General features: G+C 45.6%; 2 protein-coding genes across 7 annotated transcripts; one reads left to right on the top strand and one right to left on the bottom strand.

The window, feature by feature from the left end:
- Positions 1 to 2,345: 2,345 nt before the first annotated feature.
- Positions 2,346 to 27,751, top strand: LOC135513331 (cell division cycle protein 20 homolog). Of its 4 annotated transcripts, none has more exons than XM_064936276.1 (10): positions 2,346 to 2,420; positions 2,753 to 2,921; positions 3,053 to 3,195; positions 3,274 to 3,368; positions 3,454 to 4,043; positions 4,171 to 4,265; positions 4,488 to 4,713; positions 4,845 to 4,970; positions 5,143 to 5,260; positions 27,474 to 27,751. In XM_064936276.1, exons 6-9 carry the CDS (start codon positions 4,207 to 4,209, stop codon positions 5,224 to 5,226), a joined length of 495 nt encoding a protein of 164 aa, XP_064792348.1. In that variant the 5' UTR covers positions 2,346 to 2,420; positions 2,753 to 2,921; positions 3,053 to 3,195; positions 3,274 to 3,368; positions 3,454 to 4,043; positions 4,171 to 4,206; the 3' UTR covers positions 5,227 to 5,260; positions 27,474 to 27,751. The 4 variants fall into 4 exon arrangements, with proteins under 4 accessions (XP_064792348.1, XP_064792335.1, XP_064792343.1 ...); XM_064936263.1 differs by lacking the exon at positions 27,474 to 27,751 and having other exon boundaries at positions 3,454 to 3,633; positions 3,928 to 4,043; positions 5,143 to 7,189; XM_064936271.1 differs by lacking the exon at positions 27,474 to 27,751 and having other exon boundaries at positions 3,454 to 3,656; positions 3,928 to 4,043; positions 5,143 to 7,189.
- LOC135513313 (very long chain fatty acid elongase 1-like) lies at positions 4,748 to 14,571 on the bottom strand. Of its 3 annotated transcripts, none has more exons than XM_064936235.1 (9): positions 14,291 to 14,571; positions 11,563 to 11,670; positions 8,339 to 8,443; positions 8,025 to 8,215; positions 7,805 to 7,885; positions 7,613 to 7,669; positions 7,335 to 7,440; positions 6,959 to 7,098; positions 4,748 to 6,835 (listed from the first exon to the last, which is right to left on the bottom strand). In XM_064936235.1, the coding sequence occupies exons 3-9, from the start codon at positions 8,397 to 8,399 to the stop codon at positions 6,521 to 6,523; spliced, it is 951 nt and encodes a 316-aa protein (XP_064792307.1). In that variant the 5' UTR covers positions 8,400 to 8,443; positions 11,563 to 11,670; positions 14,291 to 14,571; the 3' UTR covers positions 4,748 to 6,520. The 3 variants fall into 3 exon arrangements, with proteins under 3 accessions (XP_064792307.1, XP_064792314.1, XP_064792297.1); XM_064936242.1 differs by having other exon boundaries at positions 11,563 to 11,662; XM_064936225.1 differs by lacking the exon at positions 11,563 to 11,670.
- Positions 27,752 to 27,915: the final 164 nt, after the last annotated feature.

The raw sequence follows: 27,915 nt of genomic DNA, 5'->3' as shown, positions 1-27,915 counted from the left end.
CTTGAGGTATACCATTGTCAACTCCATAGTCATCAGAAAAAATGGATACAATTTTAACTTGAAAAGAGCGATTAAATAAGAAGGCCAAAACCCAGTTATATAATCTCCCACCAATACCAAGTCTTTCCATCTTAATCAATAGGCCTTCTCTCCACATCGTGTCATAGGCCTTTTCAATGTCAAAAAAGACAGTAGCCATTACTTACTTCATGACCAGAGTTTTTTCAACTTCATTGCTCACCTTTACTAATGCACCCAAAGTAGATCTATCTTTACATAATCCACTTTGACATTGACTCAATAAACCTCTATGTTCCAGGAAATATGACAATCTATTGACTGTCATATTTTCTATCAGTTTACACAAGTGCTATTGGTCTATAACTATCAGCACATGAAGGGTCCTTTCCAGGCATTACAAAAGGTATTACTGCACGTTTCCAACCAGAAGGTATAACCCCCAATTCAAGTGGACTTGCTTCTTCCAGTCATCTTCTTCAACATAGGCCATACATCCCCCCAGCTCAGTACCCCTGCCTATTGTAGAGCAGAACTGTCTCCATGTATTTATCTTCACAGACTTAATGACCTTTTGATCCTTTGGAAATCAACTAGACTCACAGGAGTCATATTCCTATGCAACACTCTGTAAGCCCTATTTCTTTCTTGAATAGCTGCAGTGCACTCTTCAGTACACCAAGGAACCACCTTCCTTTTCTCACCCACTTCACTCACTGGTACATATACAGTACAAGTCAAAAGTTTGGACACACCTACTCATTCAAGGGTGACTTGTGATTTTCTTCCCATTGAGAGTTTTCATGTTTAGAATCTTCCCTTGTTGAACATGGTCAGAACAAAATATTAACAGCCTACCATTACCAATGAACCGGGATAATGTGACTTCCCCTATCTCTTTCTTAATGGCATTGCTTAATCGAATAAGGTGTATATGAGACCCTGTGGTCACATCAAACATGATTACAACTTTCCACTCTGACACATCATTACTTTTGTTTTTCACTACCTTCACCCTCTTCACATTCTCAACACTATAACTGCCAATGCTGTCAGCAGCGCTTATAGCAGAGACATTCTTTTTCCTTTTCCTTTTCACCACAGGCCATCCAGGTCCATGACTTTCGTCATCCCCACCCATACCATCGGAACTATCATCCATGTCGACCACAGTCCAGCACAGCTGTTGCTAAAACCGCCTACCACAGTATAGAACAATGGATTATATATTTTTTGCTTCCTTGTTTGAAGTCGAACCTCGCTCATCCAAGTTTCTGCATCTCGAAAGGTCATGAAGTGATGTCGAAGACCACGCCTCCGGAAATTCCAATAAATTAACTTGCAAGAATTGACAAATCTTGCATTTATTTCCTCATCACTAGGTTTCCATCCAATTAGCGACATATTTTCACATGAATTCTCAAACATTCGCCTAAAGACAATATGCACATTTACCCCACCAGTATAGTTTCCACAAACTGACTTGTTTTGGATAAAAAATTGTGATGACGTAGTGCACACAAATTGTAGTTTTCTAATTACAATGCTGGGCAAATTGTGCACCACCCTATGGGACTCCCAATCACAGCTGTGTTGTGATACAGACCAGGATTGAACCAGGGTCTGTTGTGACACCTCTGGCACTGAGATGTAGTGTCTTAGACCACTGCACCACTCAAGAGTCAGAATACTTGTATTTTTCAAATGGTAGTCAAGCAAGGATTATCATGTCACCAGAATAAGACACTCAATTTTTATTGCGTCAAACTCATCAAGGTGCACCACCCTGTTAAATTCATGATAATTGATTTAATCTGTAGCTTCATAGCATGGTTTCCGAGTAATAGTGGGAGGCCAGACCACACAGCATATCATCACGTGACTCCAAGTTTACTTCGATATGAAGGTTATTGTATGCGCAACAATTAGTTTCCACCTGCTTTTGTTGCATAATTATTTATACTGACATAAAAGATTCCACCACGTGAACGAACAAATTACCTGCATTGATAAACTTTGAACTGAAATTTCCTGTTTCCATCATAGCTGTCTTGTTTGTTTTGTTTTTTTACAAGGTTTGACTTTACTCGCATAAAAACGTAAATCAACTCTTGAGATACTCAGTGGTCTCCACCTTACTTTCGCTAGAGCGGCGATGTTTTTGATTCTATCCTGTCCTTCGAAAAAGTGTGACGAGATTTTCTTTTGTCGTTGATTATTCAGGAAGTCGACGTCTACCTTTTCCACCAATCAGACTAACGGATACTATTCCGCCACCATGATTACCTTCTAAATATTTTGAATAAACCAACCACTACAGTGTATTTAGTAATTTAATGAAGTGTCGTCATGGTTATTTTGAAATGTCGAATTTGACCTGCTGCAGAAAGAAACATGTATCGGTAAAGTTTTGGATGCTAAAGTACATTTTCTCAATAAAAACGTGTGGAATTAAGTCGGATTAAGTAGTGTAGCACACGTTTGTTAACACCAACATTGAATGTTTTGTTGAATGAAATGTAAATACTAAATGACGGGGAAAGGCAGTAAATTTGCCAGGTCGCTAACGTTAGCCAGTTAACGTTATCCGTTTAATTTGATGTAACATTAGAACTAACGTCAGTGGATTGAGTTGGCAAAGATTAGCTACATGTGCGTTTTATTTAGCAAAGTAACTATATACGTTTTTGTTAGTATAGTTTAAAAAAAATGGATTTATTATTGTACCCTGCAGGGAGACCGAAAGGCAGATTCGAACATGGCCCAATATGGAATCGAGTATGGCATTCAAAAGCATTCTGAAGCTTGATATGCCAATCACAAACGCGCCCATGGCGAGGAGGCAAAGGAAAGCCATTTCGTCCATGTCTACCAACAGTGCCAACACCAGCGCTCTTTAGCAGGTAGCTAACTATTAGGCTTTTCACCTTTGCTCTACTGCATTTGCTTCTGTTTACTGTCTTTCAGCTGTCTATGGATGTGGCACTGTTGGCTGTCAGTGGTTCCACTAATTTGCCCCTTCTCTCTTTCTTAGGTAAAAATGGTAAGTGCACAACTTTCAAGGCCAGTGGGGACCGTTTCATTCCCACTAGGAATAACAAACAGATGGACTTGGGAAGCTTCCTGCTTTCAAAGGAAAATGAGCCTATGGCCACAAACCCCTCCACAGCAACATCAGTGAGGCTCTTTAACATTGCACATCAGCACATTTTGTTAATGCATTGTAAGTCAACAGCTGCACATCTGTCTTTGTAGGAGAACCAGAAGGCTTGGTCTGTCACTCAATGGATATGACATTGGTGAGGCAAAGATCCTGCATCTGGGAGGAAAACCCTTGAATGCTCCAGAAGGTAGGCCTACCACTGGTAATGATGGTGTGACTTGTCAGTTGATTATTGATATCAAAATCTAATGTTCCACTCTTTTTATTTGCAGGTTACCAGAACACCCTGAAAGTCCTCTACAGTCAAGTTCCTATCCCAGACTGTCCCAAAAAGACCAGATGCATATCATCTGTGTCCGACAGTTTCTTAGAAGCTTCTGAACTCCGAAATGATTTCTGTGTCTCCTGCCAACACACCACCACAAATGTCTAAAAACCTGTCTGTTGAGAAGGTACAGAAGGACTTATCCTAGAGGTATATCTTAGAGCTCCTGCCAGCACAGTAAATGGCCAGTAACCTACTTACCTGGAGAGTAGTCCTAGCTGTGAGTGAAACATGGGCCTGCTGTTTATGTAAATAACGCATAGATTTCAGTGGGAAATTTGCAGAAAGTGATTTAAAGCAACTATCTCAAATTGGGATCTGGCCCTTTCATCTCTACTCTATCGACTTAATTAAATTAGTTGTGGTGGCAGGAGTGTTCTTTAACTGACTTAACAATTTATTTCCCTTTCTCTTCCCACAGATTTGAACCTACTGGACTGGAGCAGTCGGAATCTTTTAGCAGTTGCCCTTCACAACAGCCTACCTGTGGGACGCAGCCCAGAGTGACAGTCCTCGCGCTCCATCTGCAAAGTTCATGTAAATGTCTGAAGTGAACACCCAGTACTCATCTAAATATTTGGCTTCATTGCAATGTTATGGTGTTGGGGAGAATAATTTGATGCTTTCTGTTTTTAATATTTCACCTGAATTTGACTTACCGTAGTTGTGGGATGTGGAGAACCAGAAGAGTCTACGCAGCATGGCCAGCCACACTGCCAGAGTTACCAGCCTGAGTTGGAACGATTATATTCTCTCCAGGTAAAGAATCATGTCTTGAATGTCAAATTTGGAATAGTCAAGTCTGTCCTGCCAGGATCTTTTGTGATACTTATGCTCAAGATGTTCTATTCTGTCTAAACAGGCAGCTCAATTCTAATCTTTTTCCCAATTATTCATCTTTTGACTAATCTGATCACTTCATTTGTCAACTGAGCAAAAATAGCATTAGTGTTTAAACATTTTATGCTTTGTTTTTTCAAGAGGCTCCAGATCGGGTCACATCCACCACCATGTGAGGGTAGTCGACCACCTCGCCCTGTCTGGGCACTCTCAGGATGTGTGTGGGCTGAAGTGGTCCCCTGACAGAAGATACCTGGCCTCTGGAGGCAACGACAACCTGGTGTATGTGTGGTCAGGTGTGCAGGATGGTAGTGGCCAAGGCAACAGTTCTGTCCACTGCTTCAGTGAGCACCAAGGAGCAGTCAAGGTGAACACATTTTGAACTTAAAAATATCTTGCTGTGAAATTCAAAACTACAATGTTTTTATTGAAGGAAGGAGTTGTTTGTATTACATGACACTTTGCTGCACACTAATTTCTCTTACAAAAATGTTTTAGGCTTTGGCCTGGTGCCCATGGGAACACAACATTCTTGCTTCTGGAGGTGGCACCAGAGACTGCCACATCCGCATCTGGAACGTCAACTGTGGCTCCTGCATCAATGGTCTGGACACTCAGTCTCTGGTAACTGCACCCACCTTGAACTCTAAGAAAATGTACCTTGTTATTACCTCCAGGGCCTTGCTCAGTCATAGCAGCATGTGTATTTGCATACCAGCCATTTTTGAAGTTTTACTTTCCATAACTTCTATGCCGTATGATCTGAAGTTAACTAGTGGTCTAATCTGCCTTACAGATCTCCTCTTTGATGTTTGCGCCAAACTACAAGGAATTGGTCTCCAGCCTCGGATATTCCCACAACAACGTAGTCATCTGGTAGTACCCCTCCTTGACTGAAGTGGCAGAGCTCAATGGTTAGTGTCAAATCAAATTTTATTGGTCACATGCAGATGTTCTGGCAAGGCTTGTCTGAAACTGCTATTCATTCACTATGTGTAAACTTAACAGCTCTGTGCAGTTGTCATTAATGTCAGTTGACAAAGAGCATTGTCTGACGCTGTAAGTCTATCGTAGTCCATCATACTTCTCAAATTCTCAGTGCAGCTCAAGCAATTGCTCCAACTATCAACCCATTCAAATTGAGGACTCGTACCAGAGCTGCATTGGTTGGGAATTGTGGGGAAGTCCGTATTTGGGCTGTGTCTCTTGCAGATGGTCTCGGAGCACACATTTCAAACTAACCTTAGATTTATTCAGGTATCGAAAGTTTAAAACAAACTTTAAACTGTTTTTATTCACCCCAGGTCATGAGGACAGACTGTTCGACTAGTGCCACTGTAGCTGGTGATGAAAATGTCTGGTCAAAAAGAAGGCAAATGAAGTCCACTAGCAGCATTATACACACAGCTATCCGATAATGGACTTCTGTATTGTTTTAAGTTATGGATCGCCTCTGAATTGTGTACTTTTTTTATTAATTGAAAAATATTTTCTTGCCTTTGAATATTTTTTTGCTGCCACTTGATAATGATTAATATCTAGTGTTATTGCAAATACTGTTAGGGCACTCAATGTTATTTGTAACCTTTAACTAGGCAAGTCAGTTGAGTTCAAAACCCTTTTCATTATTTTCTAGAGTGCATAATATTGGGCATGTTGCTGACTCAGCACAGCTCCTAGAACTTCTCCAATAGCTATTGCAGGCAAATTCAGGTATGAGAAATGTTCAGTGTCAAACAATGAATGCAATTTACCAGACATCCACTCTGATTACCCTATGCTGGAAAGCAACAGGTGAGGCCTGACCTGGAGGACCCTTATCAAGAATGCTGCTGTCTTGTGCCTCAAATTAATGACTGAGTTGGTCAGTGACAAACACCACCTCTTTGAAAGTAACTGTATTTACAAGTGTGTTCCAGTCAAACCAGAAGAGTCCATTTCAAGCCTGGGTTTGAGGTATTAGTGACGTACAGTTAAAACACCATGTTCCCTCAACTACCCACAATTTAAAAGTGTGGCAAGTAGGGAATAACTGCCAAGTCCATAACGCCATTCATATTCCACAAACTGCAGATAAATATAAAGTGATCAGTAGCTAAGAGTATACTTTTTTTGGAATCTTTGGCATTTCAGGCTCCTTCAGACAGTTGTTTCCCCCTTCCAAAAGGACGAAACTAGACTTCCTTCACTTTGCCTAGTTGTTTATGGCCGTTGACACGATGTGCTGTCCCGTTGCTATTCTCCAGCGGCTTGCTGTTGATGACCACTGTAACGTCGCCGTTAATAACGGCATTCTGCTTTAGCTTCTCCATAGTTGCTGTCGGCAGCCGTTTCCCCTTCACGTAGGCCTGAATCCAGAAGTTGGAGAATAGTAGGAAGAAGAAGGTGCCGTACATCCAGATAAGGTGAATGAACATGGGCACCTGAAAGTCACACTTCTCCATGAAGTAGTACTGAGAGATGTGAAGTGAGATCAGCACAAACTGGATCTATAGAAGGAAGAACATTTTGATGTGAAGTTTGCACGGGAGTCACCAATTCACAGCTATCCACAAATGCTCCCCTTTAACATACTTTCTTCCAATAGTACATCATTAAGAAATAACACCCACCAGCTGGATTGCGGTCATGTACTTTTTCCACCAGAGGTATTTTTGGAAGCGAGGTCCGGCAGCGGACAGGCCGTAGTAGGTGTACATGATGACGTGGACACAGCAGTTGACCATGGCGTGGAACGAGCTCATTCCCCCTGCTGGAGGTTCAAAGACAGTATTAAAACAAACAATCCGAGAGTAATTATTCAATCACAGGGGAATAACAAAATAAATATGTTACTAAATGGATTTTGTTTAGTGTTCTTATTCCCTTGTAAAATTGCAGAAGATTCATTGTGATAAAGATTATTTAAACAACCCCCCCAAAAGTTAATGTTAAACAGGTTACATGACCAGCTGTAAGCACACTGCATTGGGATGAGGTCAAGCTTACCAGGAGCAATGGTAATTCCCCACCACCACGTGAAGGGCATGAAGGAGTGATGGAAGACGTGTAGAAATGTGATCTGGCTTTGTTTCTTACGCAGCACAAAGAAAAACTGAAAATCAGATGAGCTCAAGTTACTTAAAGCAAACATTGTTCAGAAATTTGTATTTTACTAAGGGTGTCGGAGAAAGATGCAGTCAGAATATGTACAAAATCTAAAAGATTTAAGCTAGCATCAAACATTTTATTCACAAACAATGTTCTGATAGAGAAATCGCTCTTACGGTGTCCAGAAGCTCAGTGAATTTAGAGAACAAAAACCACCAGGCCACTTGAACCATCTGACAAGGAGCAAAAAAAGTACAGACAATAAATAGCACAGAATAAAAATCACATATGCATATTTGAATGTAAAGTAAAACACACATTTCATGGAGATGAAATACAGATTCTCTCAAAAAAAACAAGATATATACCCTTAGAGCCCGTGGGTTGCTTGAGTAGTCACACAAATCACATCTCCAGGTAAAAGTGGTTCCCCATCCTGACATCAGGAACTGCACAGGCAAAGCACAGAACTCGCTGTCACATCAATTCATAAACGCTGGGAAAAGTCTTACTACAGTATAGTACGTCTTCACAACAAGGCTCTTTGAAGAACTTTCATTCTCCTGAATAACTAAATGCTTTGCTCACCTCATAGACTAGGAAGGCGTTTAGGGACACCATGCTGAAGTTATAGATGATCATGGCTGTTTTGAGGTTATATGGCTTGCGGTTGGCCATCAACAGAGGCCCTGCGTACAGCGAGAAGAACACATAGCCCATCAGGATGCTGGTCATCTGGAAGGGGGTCCGCATCAACGGGTAGGGCAACAACCGGTGGTCTGAGGACAAGAAATCAAGCAATTTTTGAGACCACAATACAGGTTACACCAACAGTATGGTACAAACTGCAAATCACCAAATTGATGAAAATAAAAAATATAAACTCATGCGAAAGCACTCACCCGTTCTCTGCAATACATACTCATAAAACACCATAATATTGGATCCCACTTCTCGCAGCATCTTGATGGCCTCTTTTCTCCTTTATTCAGTCAATCAAAAAAAAACTGAAATATACAGACAAAAATACAATTAGCTTGAAAAAAAACATTTGGTGGTGATAATGGCAGGTTATGCCTACAGGGGATGCAATAATGTGTACTGAGACCTATAGAGACGTAAGATGATGACAAAGCACTGCCACACGGCCTCCCACACTAAACAGGCAGCTGCACAGGCCCATCATATACCTGAACACGAGGCTCTGCTTTGATGACAGACTGATAATAAAACAATACAACACTTGCTTTATTGGTCCATTTGCACAGATATACTTTCTTAATGTTGTCACCGTAGTACCCAACATGACACATCACAGGCTAGAAGCAGCACAGGGGCTGCGGCAGAGCAGTTTCCCTGGTGCACTTAGGGGTAAAGTGCCTTGCTCCAGGGCACAATGCGGTAGGTAGTATAAGGGGACATTGATAGACAAACAAAAGCTTCACGACAATAAAAACAGTTGCAGAGGGCACTTTAGTCCATTTGGCCATGTACTGTATGTCAAATAGATCCTACTGGGAATATTCATAGGTAGCCTTTGTAATATTACTGTCACTTTTCTATAATAGCCAAGTGTTATATTCAACTATTAGCCATGGATATAAAATCAGACTTGGGTTCAAATATACTACCATTCAAAAGTTTGGGGTCACTTAGAAAGGTCCTTATTTTTGAAAGAAAAATCACATTTTTTGTCCATTAAAATAACATCAAATTGATCAGAAATACAGTGTGGACATTGTGAATGTTGTAAAAGACTATTGTAGCTGGAAACGGCAGATTTTGAATGGAATATCTACATAGGCGTACAGAGGCCTATTCAGCATCAGCAACCATCACTCCTGTGTTCCACTGGCACGATGTGATTGCTAATCCAAGTTTATCATTTTAAAAAGGCTAATGATCATTAGAAAACCCTGTTGCAATTATGTTAGCACAGCTAAAAACGGTTGTCCTGCTTGAAGCAATAAAACTGGCCTTCTTTAGACGAGTTGAGTATCAGCATGTGTGGGTTCGATTACAGGCTCAAAATGGGAAGAAACAAAGAACTTCCTTCTGAAATTCGTCAGTCTATTCGTGTTCTGAGAAATTAAGTATTTTCCATGCTAGAAATTGCCAAGAAACTGAAGATCTGGTACAACGCTGTGTATTACGCCCTTCACAGAACAGCGCAAACTGGCTCTAACCAGAACAGAAAGAGTGGGAGGCCCCGGTGCACAACTGAGCAAGAGGACAAGTACATTAGTGTCTAGTTTTAGAAAGACACCTCACAAGTCCTCAACTGGCAGCTTCATTAAATAGTACCCACAAAACACCAGTCTCAACGTCAACAGTGAAGAGGCGACTCCTGGTAGCGCCTCCATGCTCTGGACACTACGCTGACAGACACAGCAAACCTTGCCACAGCTCGCATTGATGTGCCATCCTGGATGAGCTGCACTACCTGAGCCACTTGTGTGGGTTGTAGACTCTGTCTCATGCTACCACAAGAGTGAAAGCACTACCAGCATTCAAAAGTGACCAAAACATCAGCCAGGAAGCATAGGAACTGAGAAGTGGTCTGTGGTCACCACCTGCAGAACCATTCCTTTATTGGGGGTGTCATGCTAATTGCCTATAATTTCCTATAATTTAATGGAGGAGGCCGTAGGAGGGCAACAACCCAGCAACAGGACCGCTACCTCCGCATTTGTGCAAGGAGGAGCAGGAGGAGCACTGCCAGAGCCCTGCAAAAGGACCTCCAGCAGGCCACAAATGTGCATGTGTCTGCTCAAACGATCAGAAACAGACTCCATGAGGGTGGTATGAGGGCCCGACGTCCACAGGTGGGGGTTGTGCTTACAGCCCAACACTGTGCAGGACGTTTGGCATTTGCCAGAGAACACCAAGATTGGCAAATTTGCCACTGGTGCCCTGTGCTCTTCACAGATGAAAGCAGGTTCACACTGAGCACATGACAGACGTGACAGAGTCTGGAGACGCCTTGGAGAATGTTCTGCTGCCTGCAACATCCTCCAGCATGGCCGGTTTGGCGGTGGGTCAGTCATGTTGTGGGGTGGCATTTCTTTGGAGGGGCCGCACAGCCCTCCATGTGCTCGCCAGAGGTAGCCTGACTGCCATTAGGTACCGAGATGAGATCCTCAGACCCCTTGTGAGACCATATGCTGGTTCGGTTGGCCCTGGGTTCCTCCTAATGCAAGACAATGCTAGACCTCATGTGGCTGGAGTGTGTCAGCAGTTCCTGCAAGAGGAAGGCGTTGATGCTATGGACTGGCCCGCCCGTTCCCCAGACCTGAATCCAATTGAGCACATCTGGGACATCATGTCTCGCTCCATCCACCAACGCCACGTTGCACCATAGACTGTCCAGGAGTTGGCGGATGCTTTAGTCCAGGTCTGGGAGGAGATCCCTCAGGAGACCATCCGCCACCTCATCAGAAGCATGCCCAGGCGTTGTAGGGAGGTCATACAGGCACGTGGAGGTCACACACACTACTGAGCCTCATTTTGACTTGTTTTAAGGACATTACATCAAAGTTGGATCAGCCTGTAGTGTGCTTTTCCACTTTAATTTTGAGTGAGACTCCAAATCCAGACCTCCATGGGTTGATGAATTTGATTTCCATTGATAATTATTGTGTGATTTTGTTGTAAGCACATTCAACTATGTAAATACAAAAGTATTTAAGAAGATTATTTAATTCATTAAGATCTAGGATGTGTTATTTTAGTGTTCCCTTAATTATTTTGAGCAGTGTATATAAAATAGTTTAATCAATTTCAGAATAAGGCTGTAACGTAACAAAATGTGGAAAAATGAAAGGGGTCTGAATACTTTCTGAATGCACTGTATAATACATCTACTATATAGGCTTTAGCATAGAGTCAAACTAAAATCAATCTGTCCACTTAACTAATAAAATCATATTCTCACAAACAGACAATGATTTATCAGTGACCCAAGCCTTGCTCAAATCATCCCCACCATGTTGTCGTTGAGCTGTCAAGAATCCCAGAAAAGTGAGAGAAAAAAATGGCCCATATTAACATATGTAGCCTAAGTAACAATGTTCATGAAATCAATAACTCATATACTGACCATCTCTGAACTCAAATAATATAATACCTTTGATGATACAGTGGTAGCAATACATGGTTTCAACATCTTCAGAAGAGGCAGGAATGCCAATGGTAGGAGGTGTTGCCGTTTATGTTCAGTCATATTCCTGTAAAGCTTAGAGAAGATCTCATGTCAAATGCTGTTGAAGTAATATGCCTACAGGTTCACCTGCCTCACCTAAAGCCCATTATTGTAGGTAGTTGCTATAGACCACCAAGTGCTAATTGTCAGTATCTGGATAATGTGTGAAATGCTTGATAATGTATGTAATATCAACCTAAATATTGACTAGCTGTCAAGCTGCCCACCCCAAAAAGCTTCAAACTGTAACCAGTGCCTGCAACCTGGTTCAGGTTATCAGTGAACCTACCAGTGTATTTACAAACAGCATAGGAATGTATTGATCATATCTTAACTAATGCTGCAGAAATATGCTCTAAAGCAGTATCCAAATCCATAGGATGTATAGATAATAATATAGTAGCCATATCTAGAAAAACCAAAGTCTGGTCCTAATATAGTGTATATAGTATAAGAGGTCATACAAGAAGTTATATGCTGAAGATGTAAAGCATATTTACTGGTCTGGGGTGTGTAATGAGGAGCAACCAAACACTACACTGGACACGTTTATGAAATGAATAATTTCAGTTACTAATAAGCATGCACCCACTAAAAGAAATGACTAAACTTATACATCCCAGTGGATTGAGGAATTTAAACATTTTATGGTTGAGAGGGATGAGGCAAAATGAATGGCAAACAAGTCTGGCACATCCATGCATAACTGACCAAATAACAAAAGACAAGCATTATAATTTTGCATTCTAAAATGTGTGTGTGGAAGAGGTGAAAATGTTTTGGTCTATCAATAATGACAAGCCACCGGGGTCTGACAACTTGGATGGAAAATTACTGAGGATGATATTGCCAGTCCTATTTGACATCTCTTCAATCTAAGAAAGTGTGTGCCCTCAGGCCTGGAGGGAAGCTAAAGTCATTCCACTACCCAAGAATAGTAAGTCCCCCTTTAGTAGCTCAAACAGCGAACTAATCAGCTTGTTACCAACCCTTAGTAAACCTTTGGGGATGAAAAAAATGGTGTTTGTCCAGATACGCCATTTCACAGAAAAAAAGAAAATACAACACATTTTCTGAACGATTATACGAAGGGCATTCAACATGTACGGCACTTACACAAATTACGGATGATTGGCTACAATAAATTGATAATAAAAAAGGTGGGAGCTGTTTTGTTAGATTTCAGTGGCTGACATTATTGATCATAATGTGCTGCTGGGAAAACTTCTGCTATATTGTGGATCGAGAGTTACCCATCTAACAGAACACCAAGGGTGTTCTTTAATGGAAGCCTCTCCAACATAATCTAGAGAGTCAGGCATTCCCCAGGGCAGCGGTCGAGGCCCCTTACCTTTTTCAATCTTTACTAATGACCTACCACTGAGAAAGCCTGATCGCTATGTATGCTGATGACTTAACATTATACACGTCAGATACCACAGTAAGTGAAATCACTGCAACACTTAAATAGCTGCAGTCAGTTTCAGAATAGGTGTCAAGAAACAAGTTAGTACTAAATATTTTTAAAACTAAAAGGATTGTATTTGGGACAAAAAATTCACTAAAACCCAAACAAAACCTTATGAATAATGTGGATATTGAGCAAGTTGAGGAGACTAATCTGCTTGGGGAAAGCCTGGATTGTAAACTGTCATGGTCAAAACATATTGATGCTACAGTAGCTAAAATGGGGAGAGGTCTGTCCATAATAAAGCTCTGCTCTGCCTGCTTAAGAACGCGATCAACAAGGCAGGTCCTACAGGCCCTAGTTTTGTGGCACCTGGACTACTGTTCAGGCATGTGGTCATGTGCCACAAAGAGGGACTTACAATTGGCCAAGAACAGGACTGCATGGCTGGCCCTTAGATGTACATTGAGAGCGAACATTAATAAAGATGCATGTCAATCTCTCCTGGCTCAAAGTAGAGGAGAGATTGACTCCATCACTACAGAAGTATCAACATATTGATTGCACCGAGCGGTCTGTTTAAACTACTACTAGCACACAGCAGGGTCTGAAGAGACAGACACGCATACACACGATAACATACGCACTATACACACTCATGTACAAAAGGGCACACCCTTAATGTCTTGTGAAATGTAATGTTTTTTTAAATTGTATATAGCTGCTAATACAAGATGGCAGTAGTTTTACAAAGTGCTTGTTCAGCAGTATTTAACATTTCTTTAGCTACTCCTTAGAAAATGAAGTGTTCTCTCAATGACTAACATAGACAGTCAAACAGGTGAGGCAGAGGCAGAGGTGAACTGGTTTGAACAGCCAGTATGTGGTATGAGGTCACTAGATAGGAATGGATGAGGAGTTGATTGAGAAAATTGACAGGAAGATGGAATGGGATGGAACGGCAAACTAAGGACAGAGAGAGCGAGAGAGAGAGAGAATGAATGTGGGACACTACTATTTATGTCCTTTCCATACAATGCAATAAAACCAATTGCACACATGACAAAGATGGGACAGTGCCATCATATCCACCAAGGGTCTCAATACAAGACCTACAGGTAAAAGGAAAACCTGCCCTGACAGTTTGGGTATGTGTTATAAGAGTAAAAAACTTGAAGTAAAGTAAATAGACAGCAGTGTTAGATGGAGTATATCACTGAGCATCACTGGGAACACAAGACTCACCTGCCGAGTTGTCCTCAGTACTCTCCCCAAATCGTCAGTCCTTCAGGCACATGTACAAGAGAGTCACAACCACTGAGCTCACAATGATCCAGGCCCAGCAAAACAGCAGAGTCAAAGAGAGATTAACTGAAAAAAAAGAGTGCTTGTTTCTTCCTTGAAGTCCTCAAATGTTTGACGGTCTAGAAATAGGCCACATAAAGCCAGGGCAGATTAAGTCAGAAAGAGAGAGATGAGGACAGCTATATGACTCATTCAACTCAGATTTAAACCCTCAAGGCCAAGCACACTACTTAGTGACACCTAGTTTCAGGACCACACCCTGTTTCAACATCTAGACTCACGCTCCCCTAACCACTACCTCTCTCTGATTGGTTCAGCAGAAAAAGAGGGATTGGCCATTGGTCGTCTGAGAAGGTCGTGTATCTGAATGTAGTAAATGAGGGAGAATCCAGTAGCGACCTCTTGAGAGTTTGAATGGTCTCTTTGTTAAACAATGGCCTCCCATCACATAGCACACATGTATGTAACAAAAACTAACATCCCATATGTGACAAGAATGACTAATGAAAATGTAAAAGGATTGGAAAATATCTGTCTTCCCATTGCTTGGGAGCTCAACATAAAATTGCAAAGCATTGATATTCAGGAATAATTTGCTAGCAACAATATAATTTGAGGAACTTTGCTCTTAGAATTTTTAGTACATGTTAGTGATATTGCATCCATTTCTGATGCTCCTATAATTTCCCTGTTTCAATTATTATCATCATCAATCTTTTTATCATTGTAATTCTGATCATCATAATCATAAAACCCAATCGTCAACCCAGAGTCAGAGCTACAGGTGAATAATTATGAGGCATGGGGATTTGACAGGGAATAATGGGGATTTAATGTGTCCCTACCCTGCCTGAGGGATCGTCACCCAGCGACAGGCACGGAGTTTGCGCTGGTGGGTCCTACTTACTGTACACCGCCACAGTATGACAGGTTCCACTATCTCCCAGTAGCACTGGTTCTACCTGTTCCTCAGGCACTGAGAACTGGTGATGGGCGTGGTAGTGGAAGAACGGCCTTGAAATGTACTCACTCATCCTTACACTGGAATTAAAGGGCGACTGGAATGAGAAGAATCTGGAAACGAGCAGTGTACAGGCAAAAAAAGAACATAAAAAAGACATTGAGAACTGTGTGGGTTTACACAGTGCTTTAGGACTTTCACTGGGGGAAAGCACATGGGGGATACTCTGTAAAAGGCCATATACCATCATCATTACATGATGATTACCTGGCTGCTTACAGTTCATTTCCACATAACACAATTTGGATAGCTACATTAGCGTTGCTTTCATGTGGGTGTTAGCAAGCAATCAGGCTAGGTAGTGCTAGAAACAGTTGAAGTCGGAAGTTTACATACACCTTAACCAAATACATTTAGACTCAGTTTCACAATTCCTGACATTTTATCCTAGTAAAAATTCCCTGTCTTAGGTCAGTTAGGAACACCACTTTACTTTAAGAATGTGAAATGTCAGAATAATAGTAGAGAGAATGCTTTATTTCAACTTTTATTTCTTTCACCACATTCCCAGTGGGTCAGAAGTTTACATACATTCAATTAGTATTTGGTAGGACTGCCTTTAATTGTTTAACGTGGGTCAAACGTTTCAGGTAGCCTTCCACAAGCTTCCCACAATAAGTTGGGTGAATTTTGGCCCATTCCTCCTGACAGAGCTGGTGTAACTGAGTCAGGTTTGTAGGCCTCCTTGCTCACACACACTTTTTCAGTTCTGCCCACAGGATTGAGGTCAGGGCTTTGTGATGGCAACTCCAATACCTTGACTATGTGGTCATTAAGCCATTTTGCCACAACTTTGGAAGTATGCTTGGGGTAATTGTCCATTTGGAAGACCCATTTGCAACCAAGTTTTAAGTTCCTGACTGATGTCTTGAGATGTTGCTTCAATATATCCACATACTTTTCTTTCCTCTTGATGCCATCTATTTTGTGAAGTGCACCAGCCCCTCCTTCAGCAAAGCACCCCCACAACATGATGCTGCCACCCCCATGCTTCATGGTTGGGATGGTGTTCTTCGGCTTGCAAGCATCCCACTTTTTCCCTCCAAACATAACGATGGTCATTATGGCCATACGGTTAAATTTATGTTTCATCAGACCAGAGGACCTTTCTCCAAAAATTACGATCTTTGTCCCCATGTGCAGTTGCAAACCGTATTCTGTATTTTTTATGGTAGTTTTGGAGCAGTGGCTTCTTCCTTGCTGAGTGGCCTTTCAGGTTATGTCGATATAGGACTCGTTTAACTGTAGATATAGATACTTTTGTACCTGTTTCCTCCAGCATCTTCACAAGGTCCTTTGCTCCTTCCTGAGCGGTATGATGGCTGCGTGGTCCCATGGTGTTTATACTTGCGTACTATTGTTTGTACAGAAATACATCCACAGGTACACCTCCAATTGACTAGGATGATGTCAATTAGCCTATCAGAAGCTTCTAAAGCCATGACATCATTTTCTGGAATTTTCCAGGCTGTTTAAAGGCACAGTCAACTTAGTGTATGTAAACTTCTGACCCAATGGAATTGTGATACAGTGAATTATAAGTGATATAATCTGTCTGTAATCTGTCTGTAAACAATTGTTGGAAAAATTACTTGTGTCATGCACAAAGTAGATGTCCTAACTGACTTGTCAAAACTATAGTTTGTTAACAAGAAATTTGCATTGTGGTTGAAAAACAAGTTTTAATGACTCCAACCTAAGTGTATGTAAACTTCCGGCTTCAACTGTATATCAACTTCCAATCCAGTAGGGGCTGGAAGCTATAGTGAGCTTCGATTATTCAATAATGTTGTGATATTGCAGAGTATTTGCATAAAGTTCAGCTTTCCCCAACTTCGGTCCACCTTGTTCACGCACCCTCGCCCAAGCACGCGTCGCCCCATGGTCCCTCCGCCCACTTTGCTTCCCTCTACTGAAAATAAATGGGGCGTGGTTGTCTCCCATCGTGTTATGTCGAAATGCACTGTAAGACATGACAACATCATCATAGGAATGAGGGCTTTGAGTGCATATTTCTCCTACCGAGTTTCTGTGTTCAAATTTAGGCATAGAGCCAGTGTTTGAGACTGAGACGAGAGGATGAGGAGAAGGATGATGAAGTGAGATGGGGTGAGGGGAGGAGGAAGACGCCATCACATCTCTAAAGTGAAAATGTGATAGGAGCTGAAACAGACCAAAGAACATTTCCACCTTAACAAACACAGACAAGGTTAATCACACACACAACACATAACAGTTTCCATTAATTCATTCCCTCATTCTTTCTCAGTCAGATACACCACTTCCCTATGGACTGAAGTTTCAGCCAAATCTCCAGTATTTACAGAGGGCAATCACTTTCTTGTCCCTCTTTTCAGCATTGATATAGATGGGGGATTGACTGGACCTGTAGTCTCACACTGGGTGTAGTTGTCAACCACTATAGGCCATCGAGAACAGGGGTACTTTCTGCTCATGAACAATTGCAACACAAGTTTCACTGCCATCTCAGCATTAGGTGGCATTTAATGTTTTCATCTTAAAAATCACCTACATCCTACCATACAAACAAGAATATACTAGGCCTATGATGTTACCCATGAGTAAAACAAAAGCATTTTCTATTTTTAAAAGCTGCATAACTTGTTCCAAACCAAATGCAGAGGCCAGAAACCCTTCCACCTGAATGTCTGAATTACATTTTGATCAATATCCTAACCACAAGACTGAAACCAAGTGTACATTTCCAAAACAATGGACAGCTACACTCTATTCTACAGAAACCATATACTGTAAGTGTCTGCGGGTCATTGCCCAACTTCAATGCTAAAGACAATGTCAACAATGTCCACTAGACTAGCAATTCACTCTCGATAATGTCAGTGGTTAGAGCAGGGTACTGACAAAAATAGAGCTGTGGATTTGATTCCCCCATGGGCCACATACAGAATATGTCACTCACGGTTAATGTAGACAGTTCTGTAAGTTGCTTTGGATGTAAGCGTCTGCTAAATTATCCGATAGACAGGACAGACAATCTAAATACTCTGGGTGTCACGCCCTGGTCTTAGTATTTTGTGTTTTTCTTTATTATTTTGGTCAGGCCAGGGTGTGACAAGGTTTATTTATGTGGTGTGTTTTGTCTTGGGGTTTTTGTAGGTTATGGGATTGTGGTATAGTAGAGTTGTCTAGATAAGTCTATGGTTGCCTACAGTGGTTCTCAATCAGAGGCAGGTGTTTATCGTTGTCTCTGATTGGGAACCATATTTAGGCAGCCATATTCTTTGAGTGTTTCGTGGGTGATTGTTCCTGTCTCTGTGTTTGTTTGCACCAGATAGGGCTGTTTTGTTTTTTTCACGGTACGTTTAGTGTTTTGTATTGTTCGTTATTATCTTTATTAAAGATGAATCGAAATAACCACGCTGCATTTTGGTCCTCCTCTCCTTCGATGGAAGAATCCCGTAACAGAATCACCCATCACAACAGGACCAAGCGGCGTGGTGACAGGCAGCGGCAGCAGGAGCAGCGGAATCCAGATTTCTGGACATGGGAGGAAATCTTGGACGGAAAAGGACCCTGGGCACAGCCTGGAGAATATCACCGCCCCAAAGAAGAGCTGGAGGTGGTGAAAGCAGAGAGGCGCTGGTATGAGGAGGCAGCATGGCGACGTGGATGGAAGCCCGAGGGTCAGCCCCAAAAATTTCTTGGGGGAGGCACACAGGGAGTATGGCGAAGCCAGGTAGGAGACCTGCGCCAAGTTCCTGTGCTTACCGGGGGGCTAGAGAGACCGGGCAGGCACCGTGCTATGCTGTAGAGTGCACTGTGTTTCCAGTGCGGGTGCATAGCCCGGTGAGGTACATACCAGCTCCTCGTATTGGCCGGGCTAGAGTAAGGATAGAGCCAAGTGTCATGAAGCCGGCTCTACGCATCTGGTCTCCAGTGCGTCTCCTTGGGCCGGCTTACATGGCACCAGCCTTGCGCACGGTGTCCCCGGTTCGCCTGCATAGCCCAGTGCGGGCTATTCCACCTCGCCGCACCGGCAGGGCGACCGGGAGCATTCAACCAGGTAAGGTTGGGCAGGCTCGGTGCTCAAGAGCTCCAGTGCGCCTGCACGGTCCGGTCTATCCAGTACCACCTCCACGCACCAGCCCTCCGGTGGCAGCTCCCCGCACCAGGCTTCCTGTGCGTGTCCTCGGCCCAGTACCACCAGTGCCAGTACCACGTATCAGGCCTACAGTGCGCCTCGCCTGTCCAGCGCTGCCAGAGTCTCCCGCCTGTCCAGCGCTGTCGGAGCCTTCCTCCTCTCCAGTGCTGCTGGAGCCTTCCTCCTCTCCAGCGCTGCCAGAGCCTTCCTCCTCTCCAGCGCTGCCGGAGTCTCCCGCCTATCCAGCGCTGTCAGAGCCTTCCTCCTCTACAGCACTGCCGGAGTCTCCCGCCTGTTCAGCGCTGCCAGAGTCTCCCGCCTGTCCAGCGCTGCCAGTCTGCAAGGAGCAGCCAGAGCTGCCAGTCTGCAAGGAGCAGCCAGAGCTGCCAGTCTGCAAGGAGCCGACCAGAGCTGCCAGTCTGCAAGGAGCAGCCAGAGCCGCCAGTCAGAATGGAGCAGCCAGAGCCTCCAGCCAGCATGGAGCAGCCAGAGCCGCCAGTCTGCCAGGATCCGCCAGTCTGCCAGGATCTGCCAGGAGCCGCCAGTCTGCCAGGATCCGCCAGGAGCCGCCAGTCTGCCAGGATCCGCCAGGAGCCGCCAGTCTGCCAGGATCCGCCAGGAGCCGCCAGTCTGCCAGGAGCCGCCAGTCTGCCAGGAGCCGCCAGTCTGCCAGGAGCCGCCAGTCTGCCAGGAGCCGCCAGTCTTCCAGGATCCGCCAGTCAGCCAGGATCCGCCAGTCAGCCAGGATCTGCCAGAGCCGCCAGTCATCCAGGAGCCACCATTCAGCCAGGAGCCGCCATTCAGCCAGGATCCGCCAGTCATCCAGGATCTGCCAGAGCCGCCAGTCATCCAGGATCTGCCAGAGCCGCCAGTCAGCCAGGATCTGCCAGAGCCGCCAGTCAGCCAGGATCCTCCAGGAGCCGCCAGTCTGCCAGGAGCCGCCAGTCTTCCAGGAGCCGCCAGTCTTCCAGGAGCCGCCATTCAGCCAGGAGCCGCCATTCAGCCAGGATCCGCCATTCAGCCAGGATCCGCCAGTCAGCCAGGATCTGCCAGAGCCGCCAGTCATCCAGGATCTGCCAGAGCCGCCAGTCAGCCAGGATCTGCCAGAGCCGCCAGTCAGCCAGGATCTGCCAGAGCCGCCAGTCAGCCAGGATCTGCCAGAGCCGCCAGTCTGCCAGGATCCGCTAGGAGCCGCCAGTCTGCCAGGAGCCGCCAGTCTGCCAGGAGCCGCCAGTCTGCCAGGAGCCGCCAGTCTGCCAGGAGCCGCCAGTCTGCCAGGAGCCGCCAGTCTGCCAGGAGCCGCCATTCAGCCAGGAGCCGCCAGTCAGCCAGGATCCGCCAGTCAGCCAGGATCTGCCAGAGCCGCCAGTCATCCAGGAGCCACCATTCAGCCAGGAGCCGCCATTCAGCCAGGATCCGCCAGTCATCCAGGATCTGCCAGAGCCGCCAGTCATCCAGGACCTGCCAGAGCCGCCAGTCAGCCAGGATCTGCCAGAGCCGCCAGTCAGCCAGGATCCTCCAGGAGCCGCCAGTCTGCCAGGAGCCGCCAGTCTGCCAGGAGCCGCCAGTCTGCCAGGAGCCGCCAGTCTTCCAGGAGCCGCCAGTCTTCCAGGAGCCGCCATTCAGCCAGGAGCCGCCATTCAGCCAGGATCCGCCAGTCATCCAGGATCTGCCAGAGCCGCCAGTCATCCAGGATCTGCCAGAGCCGCCAGTCAGCTAGGATCTGCCAGAGCCGCCAGTCAGCCAGGATCTGCCAGAGCCACCAGTCTGCCAGGATCCGCTAGGAGCCGCCAGACTGCCAGGAGCCGCCAGTCTGCCAGGAGCCGCCAGTCTGCCAGGAGCTGCCAGTCTTCCAGGAGCCGCCATTCAGCCAGGAGCCGGACATTCAGCCAGGATCCGCCAGTCAGCCAGGATCCGCCAGTCAGCCAGGATCTGCCAGAGCCACCAGTCATCCAAGAGCCACCATTCAGCCAGGAGCCGCCATTCAGCCAGGATCCGCCAGTCATCCAGGATCTGCCAGAGCCGCCAGTCATCCAGGATCTGCCAGAGCCGCCAGTCAGCCAGGATCTGCCAGAGCCGCCAGTCAGCCAGGATCCGCCAGGAGCCGCCAGTCTGCCAGGAGCCGCCAGTCTTCCAGGAGCCTCCAGTCTTCCAGGAGCCGCCATTCAGCCAGGATCCGCCAGTCAGCCAGGATCTGCCAGAGCCGCCAGTCATCCAGGATCTGCCAGAGCCGCCAGTCAGCCAGGATCTGCCAGAGCCGCCAGTCAGCCAGGATCTGCCAGAGCCGGCAGTCAGCTAGGATCTGCCAGAGCCGCCAGTCTTCCAGGAGCCACCAGTCTTCCAGGAGCCGCCATTCAGCCAGGAGCCGCCATTCAGCCAGGATCCGCCATTCAGCCAGGATCCGCCAGTCAGCCAGGATCTGCCAGAGCCGCCAGTCATCCAGGATCTGCCAGAGCCGCCAGTCAGCCAGGATCTGCCAGAGCCGCCAGTCAGCCAGGATCTGCCAGAGCCGCCAGTCAGCCAGGATCTGCCAGAGCCGCCAGTCTGCCAGGATCCGCTAGGAGCCGCCAGACTGCCAGGAGCCGCCAGTCTGCCAGGAGCCGCCAGTCTGCCAGGAGCCGCCAGTCTGCCAGGAGCCGCCAGTCTGCCAGGAGCCGCCAGTCTGCCAGGAGCCGCCAGTCTGCCAGGAGCCGCCAGTCTGCCAGGAGCCGCCAGTCTGCCAGGAGCCGCCAGTCAGCCAGGATCTGCCAGAGCCGCCAGTCATCCAGGAGCCACCATTCAGCCAGGAGCCGCCATTCAGCCAGGATCCGCCAGTCATCCAGGATCTGCCAGAGCCGCCAGTCATCCAGGACCTGCCAGAGCCGCCAGTCAGCCAGGATCTGCCAGAGCCGCCAGTCAGCCAGGATCCTCCAGGAGCCGCCAGTCTGCCAGGAGCCGCCAGTCTGCCAGGAGCCGCCAGTCTGCCAGGAGCCGCCAGTCTTCCAGGAGCCGCCAGTCTTCCAGGAGCCGCCATTCAGCCAGGATCTGCCATTCAGCCAGGATCCGCCAGTCATCCAGGATCTGCCAGAGCCGCCAGTCATCCAGGATCTGCCAGAGCCGCCAGTCAGCTAGGATCTGCCAGAGCCGCCAGTCAGCCAGGATCTGCCAGAGCCACCAGTCTGCCAGGATCCGCTAGGAGCCGCCAGACTGCCAGGAGCCGCCAGTCTGCCAGGAGCCGCCAGTCTGCCAGGAGCTGCCAGTCTTCCAGGAGCCGCCATTCAGCCAGGAGCCGGACATTCAGCCAGGATCCGCCAGTCAGCCAGGATCCGCCAGTCAGCCAGGATCTGCCAGAGCCACCAGTCATCCAAGAGCCACCATTCAGCCAGGAGCCGCCATTCAGCCAGGATCCGCCAGTCATCCAGGATCTGCCAGAGCCGCCAGTCATCCAGGATCTGCCAGAGCCGCCAGTCAGCCAGGATCTGCCAGAGCCGCCAGTCAGCCAGGATCCGCCAGGAGCCGCCAGTCTGCCAGGAGCCGCCAGTCTTCCAGGAGCCTCCAGTCTTCCAGGAGCCGCCATTCAGCCAGGATCCGCCAGTCAGCCAGGATCTGCCAGAGCCGCCAGTCATCCAGGATCTGCCAGAGCCGCCAGTCAGCCAGGATCTGCCAGAGCCGCCAGTCAGCCAGGATCTGCCAGAGCCGGCAGTCAGCTAGGATCTGCCAGAGCCACCAGTCAGCCAGGATCTGCCAGAGTCATCAACCTGCCTGAGCTTCCTCTCAGTCCCGAGCTTCCTTTCAGTCCCGAGCTACCCCTCAGTTCCGAGCTGTCCCTCAGTCCGGAGCTGCACCTCAGTCCAGTGGGGCCCTTGGTTAGGGTTACTAGGCCAAGGTCGGCGGCGAGGGTCGCCAATCTAAGGACGCAATGTAAGCGGACCAAGACTTTGTTGGATTGGGGTCCACGTCCTGTGCCAGAGCCGCCACCGTGGACAGACGCCCACCCGGACCCTACCCTATGGGTTTAGGTGTGCGGCCAGGAGACCGCACCTTGGGGGGGTTCTGTCACGCCCTGGTCTTAGTATTTTGTGTTTTTCTTTATTATTTTGGTCAGGCCAGGGTGTGACATGGGTTATTTATGTGGTGTGTTTTGTCTTGGGGTTTTTGTAGGTTATGGAATTGTGGTATAGTAGAGTTGTCTCGGTAAGTCTATGGTTGCCTAGAGTGGTTCTCAATCAGAGGCAGGTGTTTATCGTTGTCTCTGATTGGGAACCATATTTAGGCAGCCATAGTCTTTGAGTGTTTCGTGGGTGATTGTTCCTGTCTCTGTGTTTGCACAAGAGAGGGCTGTTTTTTTTCACGTTACGTTTAGTATTGTTCGTTATTATCTTTAATAAAGATGACTCGAAATAACCACGCTGCATTTTGGTCCTCCTTCGACGGAAGAATCACGTAACACTGGGCTTCTGGACTGGAGGAAAAGGGGAGGTCTGTTAATGGTGAGAGCAGAAGTGAGTTACCCAACAACGCAAAGCCACCTCATCCCCAAACTTCTCTTTCTAGTACAGTGACATAGTTGGAATCCTTGGATTGTGTTGCATGTGTTGTAGCCTACATGTCAGGTTGGATTTGATTTATGAGGAAATCACAGACTCCATTACGTATAGAACATGGCTAAACAGCTTTTCAAACCAAACTCTCTGAATTGCTGTTGGTTGTAATTTAATTTCTACGTGAGCCACAGTAAAACAATCTAGCATTGAACTTGGCCAAGGTTTTACTTGGTAATATGTTCATGTCATGATGTCATTAGTCACATACTGCTCTGTATTGTGTACCAGTGCCGCAACATATTCAAGGACCTAAAAGGAAATTACAAGACTTAAATGTATAGGTCTCTCTACTATTCAAGTCAATAGAATAGCCTTTCTGCTTAGATGAACTTGATCTTGTAGCCATGTTTTACTCTTGGAGAAAGAGAAGGGTGGGTGTTTTTTGAAGAGTGTGACAGATGATGCCAGTTGGGATGCTGATGCTTGAATACCTGAAGAAGGCAAGGGCACACTAACTGAGACAAATGGCATGGGCATGCCCTATCTTTGCTGACAGTCATGCATGAAAGAAGGAAAACAGACGAGGGTGACAAGGAAGATCATAACCTATATTAGGTCTAACCTAATAGACCTAGATGTACTAAAACTATTACTGTACAGGTTTTTCTAGACTGGGATTGACTTTATTCAGTCACTCATAATTTTGTGTTGGGACAAACCACTTTTATTATAATGATGTACATAGGATAATGACACTGGCAAACCATTACAATAGCCAAAGTTACTCGTGAAAGCATAGCTTTAGTGTCAGCACACCCATCCCTAATCAACTTTCTTTATACAGCTAAAGTTAACACCTTAGACCAAATCAGTTTCAAGATTTGAAGTAGTTGAAGTTCGTTCCAAAGATACATGCGTGTTGCAGGTGGATAAAACCTTTTTTTCCTGCATGCAAGCACTCACCAGAGGATTGGTGGGCTGTATTAAATTGCTCCAAGGTTGCAGTGCTGAAGCCCTTGCCAATACCCACTAATTAGCCAGCGCTGAACTTTTCAAATGATTTCTAGGTAACTGTATAACCTTTTTCGCTACTAAAATGCTCACCCTCCAGCGAAGTCACCACGCGTGCTTGTATAATTGAACGGAGTGTAGCCTACACAATGCAAACCCTCTTCTGACCAGAAGCTGATGCTGTTTACTACTTCTACTTCTTCACCACGCGTGCTTGTATAATTGAACGGAGTGTAGCCTACACAATGCAAACCCTCTTCTGACCAGAAGCTGATGCTGTTTACTACTTCTACTTCTTCTTTTTCTTCTTCGATGAGTTTTAACGGCGGTTGGCATCCAATAATAGTTGCATTACCACCACCTACTAGACATGAGTATAACTCATGAACTTTACTTGAAAAAGTCAAATAAATCAACAAATACCATATCATCTACCCCTACACTCGTTAAAAACTCACCACCCTACTCCACTATTTAAACATATCTAGTCCTACCTCAGGCCAACAGCCTGAAAGGACGGGACACTACCACTTAATAACACCCCTTCAAATAACACCCCAAATACTTCTCCACAGCTGCCACCACAACTTCTATTTTCTGCGACGTACGTTCCATCCCTGCAGTACAGTGGATAACCATCACTATGAACGCTAAAAAGCTAATCTTACTGAAGGATATATCACTCTTTGGCCTATCCCTCTACTAATGTAGATCTACTACCATACTCACACAAATCCTTTCAGGATCCATCCCCCTTGACCCATTTGTCTCAACTTTCTTCACTGCCTCAGCATAGGGCACCTTCTGCTCCACTCTTGTAACCTCAACCTGCCTCTCTCGCACCAGACATTTCTGATTCCCAGCCCCATGGGCACCCCTTACAATTAACACATACCACTTTCCCCAATGCTACACATTACTTTGTCTCATGCCCTTCTGCACACATCTCACACCGAGAATCCTCCCTCCTATACACTGCTGACACATGCCCATAAGCCAGACATCTGTAACAACGTAATGTATTCGGCACGTGAGTTCATATAGGATAAATGAAATATCCTTACATCACATTGTCGGGCAGAGACTCAACATCAAAACTCAAAAGAACAGACAATGACAATCACTCATGCCACCCTGTCTGCATCGCACCAAACGACAAGCATCACAAACACCGAAATCTTTCCCTTCACTTGGTCCACTTTCACATTTACCGCTACCCCAATAATCACTGCATTCAATGGCACCCTTTTATTGAGAGCAAAACAAGTCACATCTCTTGTCCCCATTCATTTGGTGTGAAGCGCCTGCTCGCTCTGAACAGCAGAAACAATTTTCACAAGGCCACTTTGGGTTACCCTCACCGATTCCATAGCCCCCAACTCCTTTTCACCAACCCTGAAACAACAAATGGATCAACCAAAAGGCAAGGGTCCACCTTCTCCAAAAATGGTCACTCCTACTGTCACAGACTCATCTTTATTTTGACCACCAGTGCAAGCCTCAGGCTCAGAGGACTTCACCACACCTGCCACATCCAATAATTTGCCCTCATTCGCTTCCATTTCTCCTCCAGACCTCGATTCGACATACGGCTCACTCTGCTTACACTTTCTACCATTCTTCTTCGACAAACCATCTCCTTTTTTCTCCACAATTTTTACATGACTCAAGCTCACCCTTCACTCTCTCTTCGGCCTCCTCTGCCTCTCCCTTTCCCTCTATTCCTCCTCCATATTCCAAGTATACGTCTCCTTATGATAATATTGTACTTCTAACATTCATCTCATTCTTGCCATCTCAAGCGATGCCATTTTCTCCTGATGCTGTTTGCCACGTGTTGCCCACTTCATAAGATTTCAATCATTAGCATGGTCATTCCTTTATCCATTGCCTTTCCGAAAAACATATTGGGGCATTTTCTAACCTGTTAGGTGCATAATTCTAACAGGGTGGAAATTTGGAGCCTAGATCAGCTATAGCTCTGAGTGAGAAAGATTGGGCTAGCATAATGGTGAACACTTGAACAGGCCTATAAATATCATGTTTAATATATTTGTCAAATACTATACGTTTGATGCTTGTACACAATGTCCCCCCAAAAATGTTGTTCCCATCCTCCAATTACTTAATAAAGGAGAGCCTAATACAGTAAGTTATTAAGTTGTTGGTTTACCTATGTCCAAGGTTTTTGCATGTCATCAGTGTTGGAGATGGGCTGATCTGCTTTCAGCTTAAGCAAACTGACAGTGACTTGGCCTAATCATTCTAAACCCACGCCACTCGTCATTGTTGTCCATCCCCTGCTATATTGAGACCGTCCTAGATGACCATTCACTGAGACAATGTTTCCAAAAAATGTATTTGATGGAGCTCATGATCCTTCTTCTGCACATTTTTAATGAACCTTTACATTTGTTCTCTGACGTATATTTTTCCCCACCCTAGATGTGCCTCAGGCTGGAAGGGTGGAGATGGACAGACAGACAGACAGACAGGGCAGACAGATCCCATCACCTGCCCATTGCCACACAGAAGTTATCATGAAGGATTCAGTCAGCCTTGTTTCACCAAGAGGCCTCTCTCAGCCTAGGCTAATTGGCACTAGACTACTTGCTGTTGACATCTGAGGAACAGAGGGCATCAACTGCTGCAGAAGTTGGAGATAACAATGTAGTGTAATACATTTTTCACGTCTGCCATACTTTATTTTACACGATCCTAATGCATTTTTTATTATACAAGGGAAAACAGAGTTTTGATCAGTCACTTCAGGGACAAGTTAGCTCTTTGCATGGTGTCTCTCTCTCTCTCTCTCTCATTTTCTTTTTCTCTTGTCTCTTTCTGTCACACACACACACACACACACAGACATAGTTGCTCCATATTT

Source organism: Oncorhynchus masou, chromosome 3 (genome assembly GCF_036934945.1).
Source record: "Oncorhynchus masou masou isolate Uvic2021 chromosome 3, UVic_Omas_1.1, whole genome shotgun sequence".
Classification (NCBI taxonomy): Eukaryota; Metazoa; Chordata; class Actinopteri; order Salmoniformes; family Salmonidae; genus Oncorhynchus; species Oncorhynchus masou.
The sequence above is the reverse complement of the archived record's forward strand: the minus strand, read 5'-3'. Positions and strand labels throughout refer to the sequence as shown.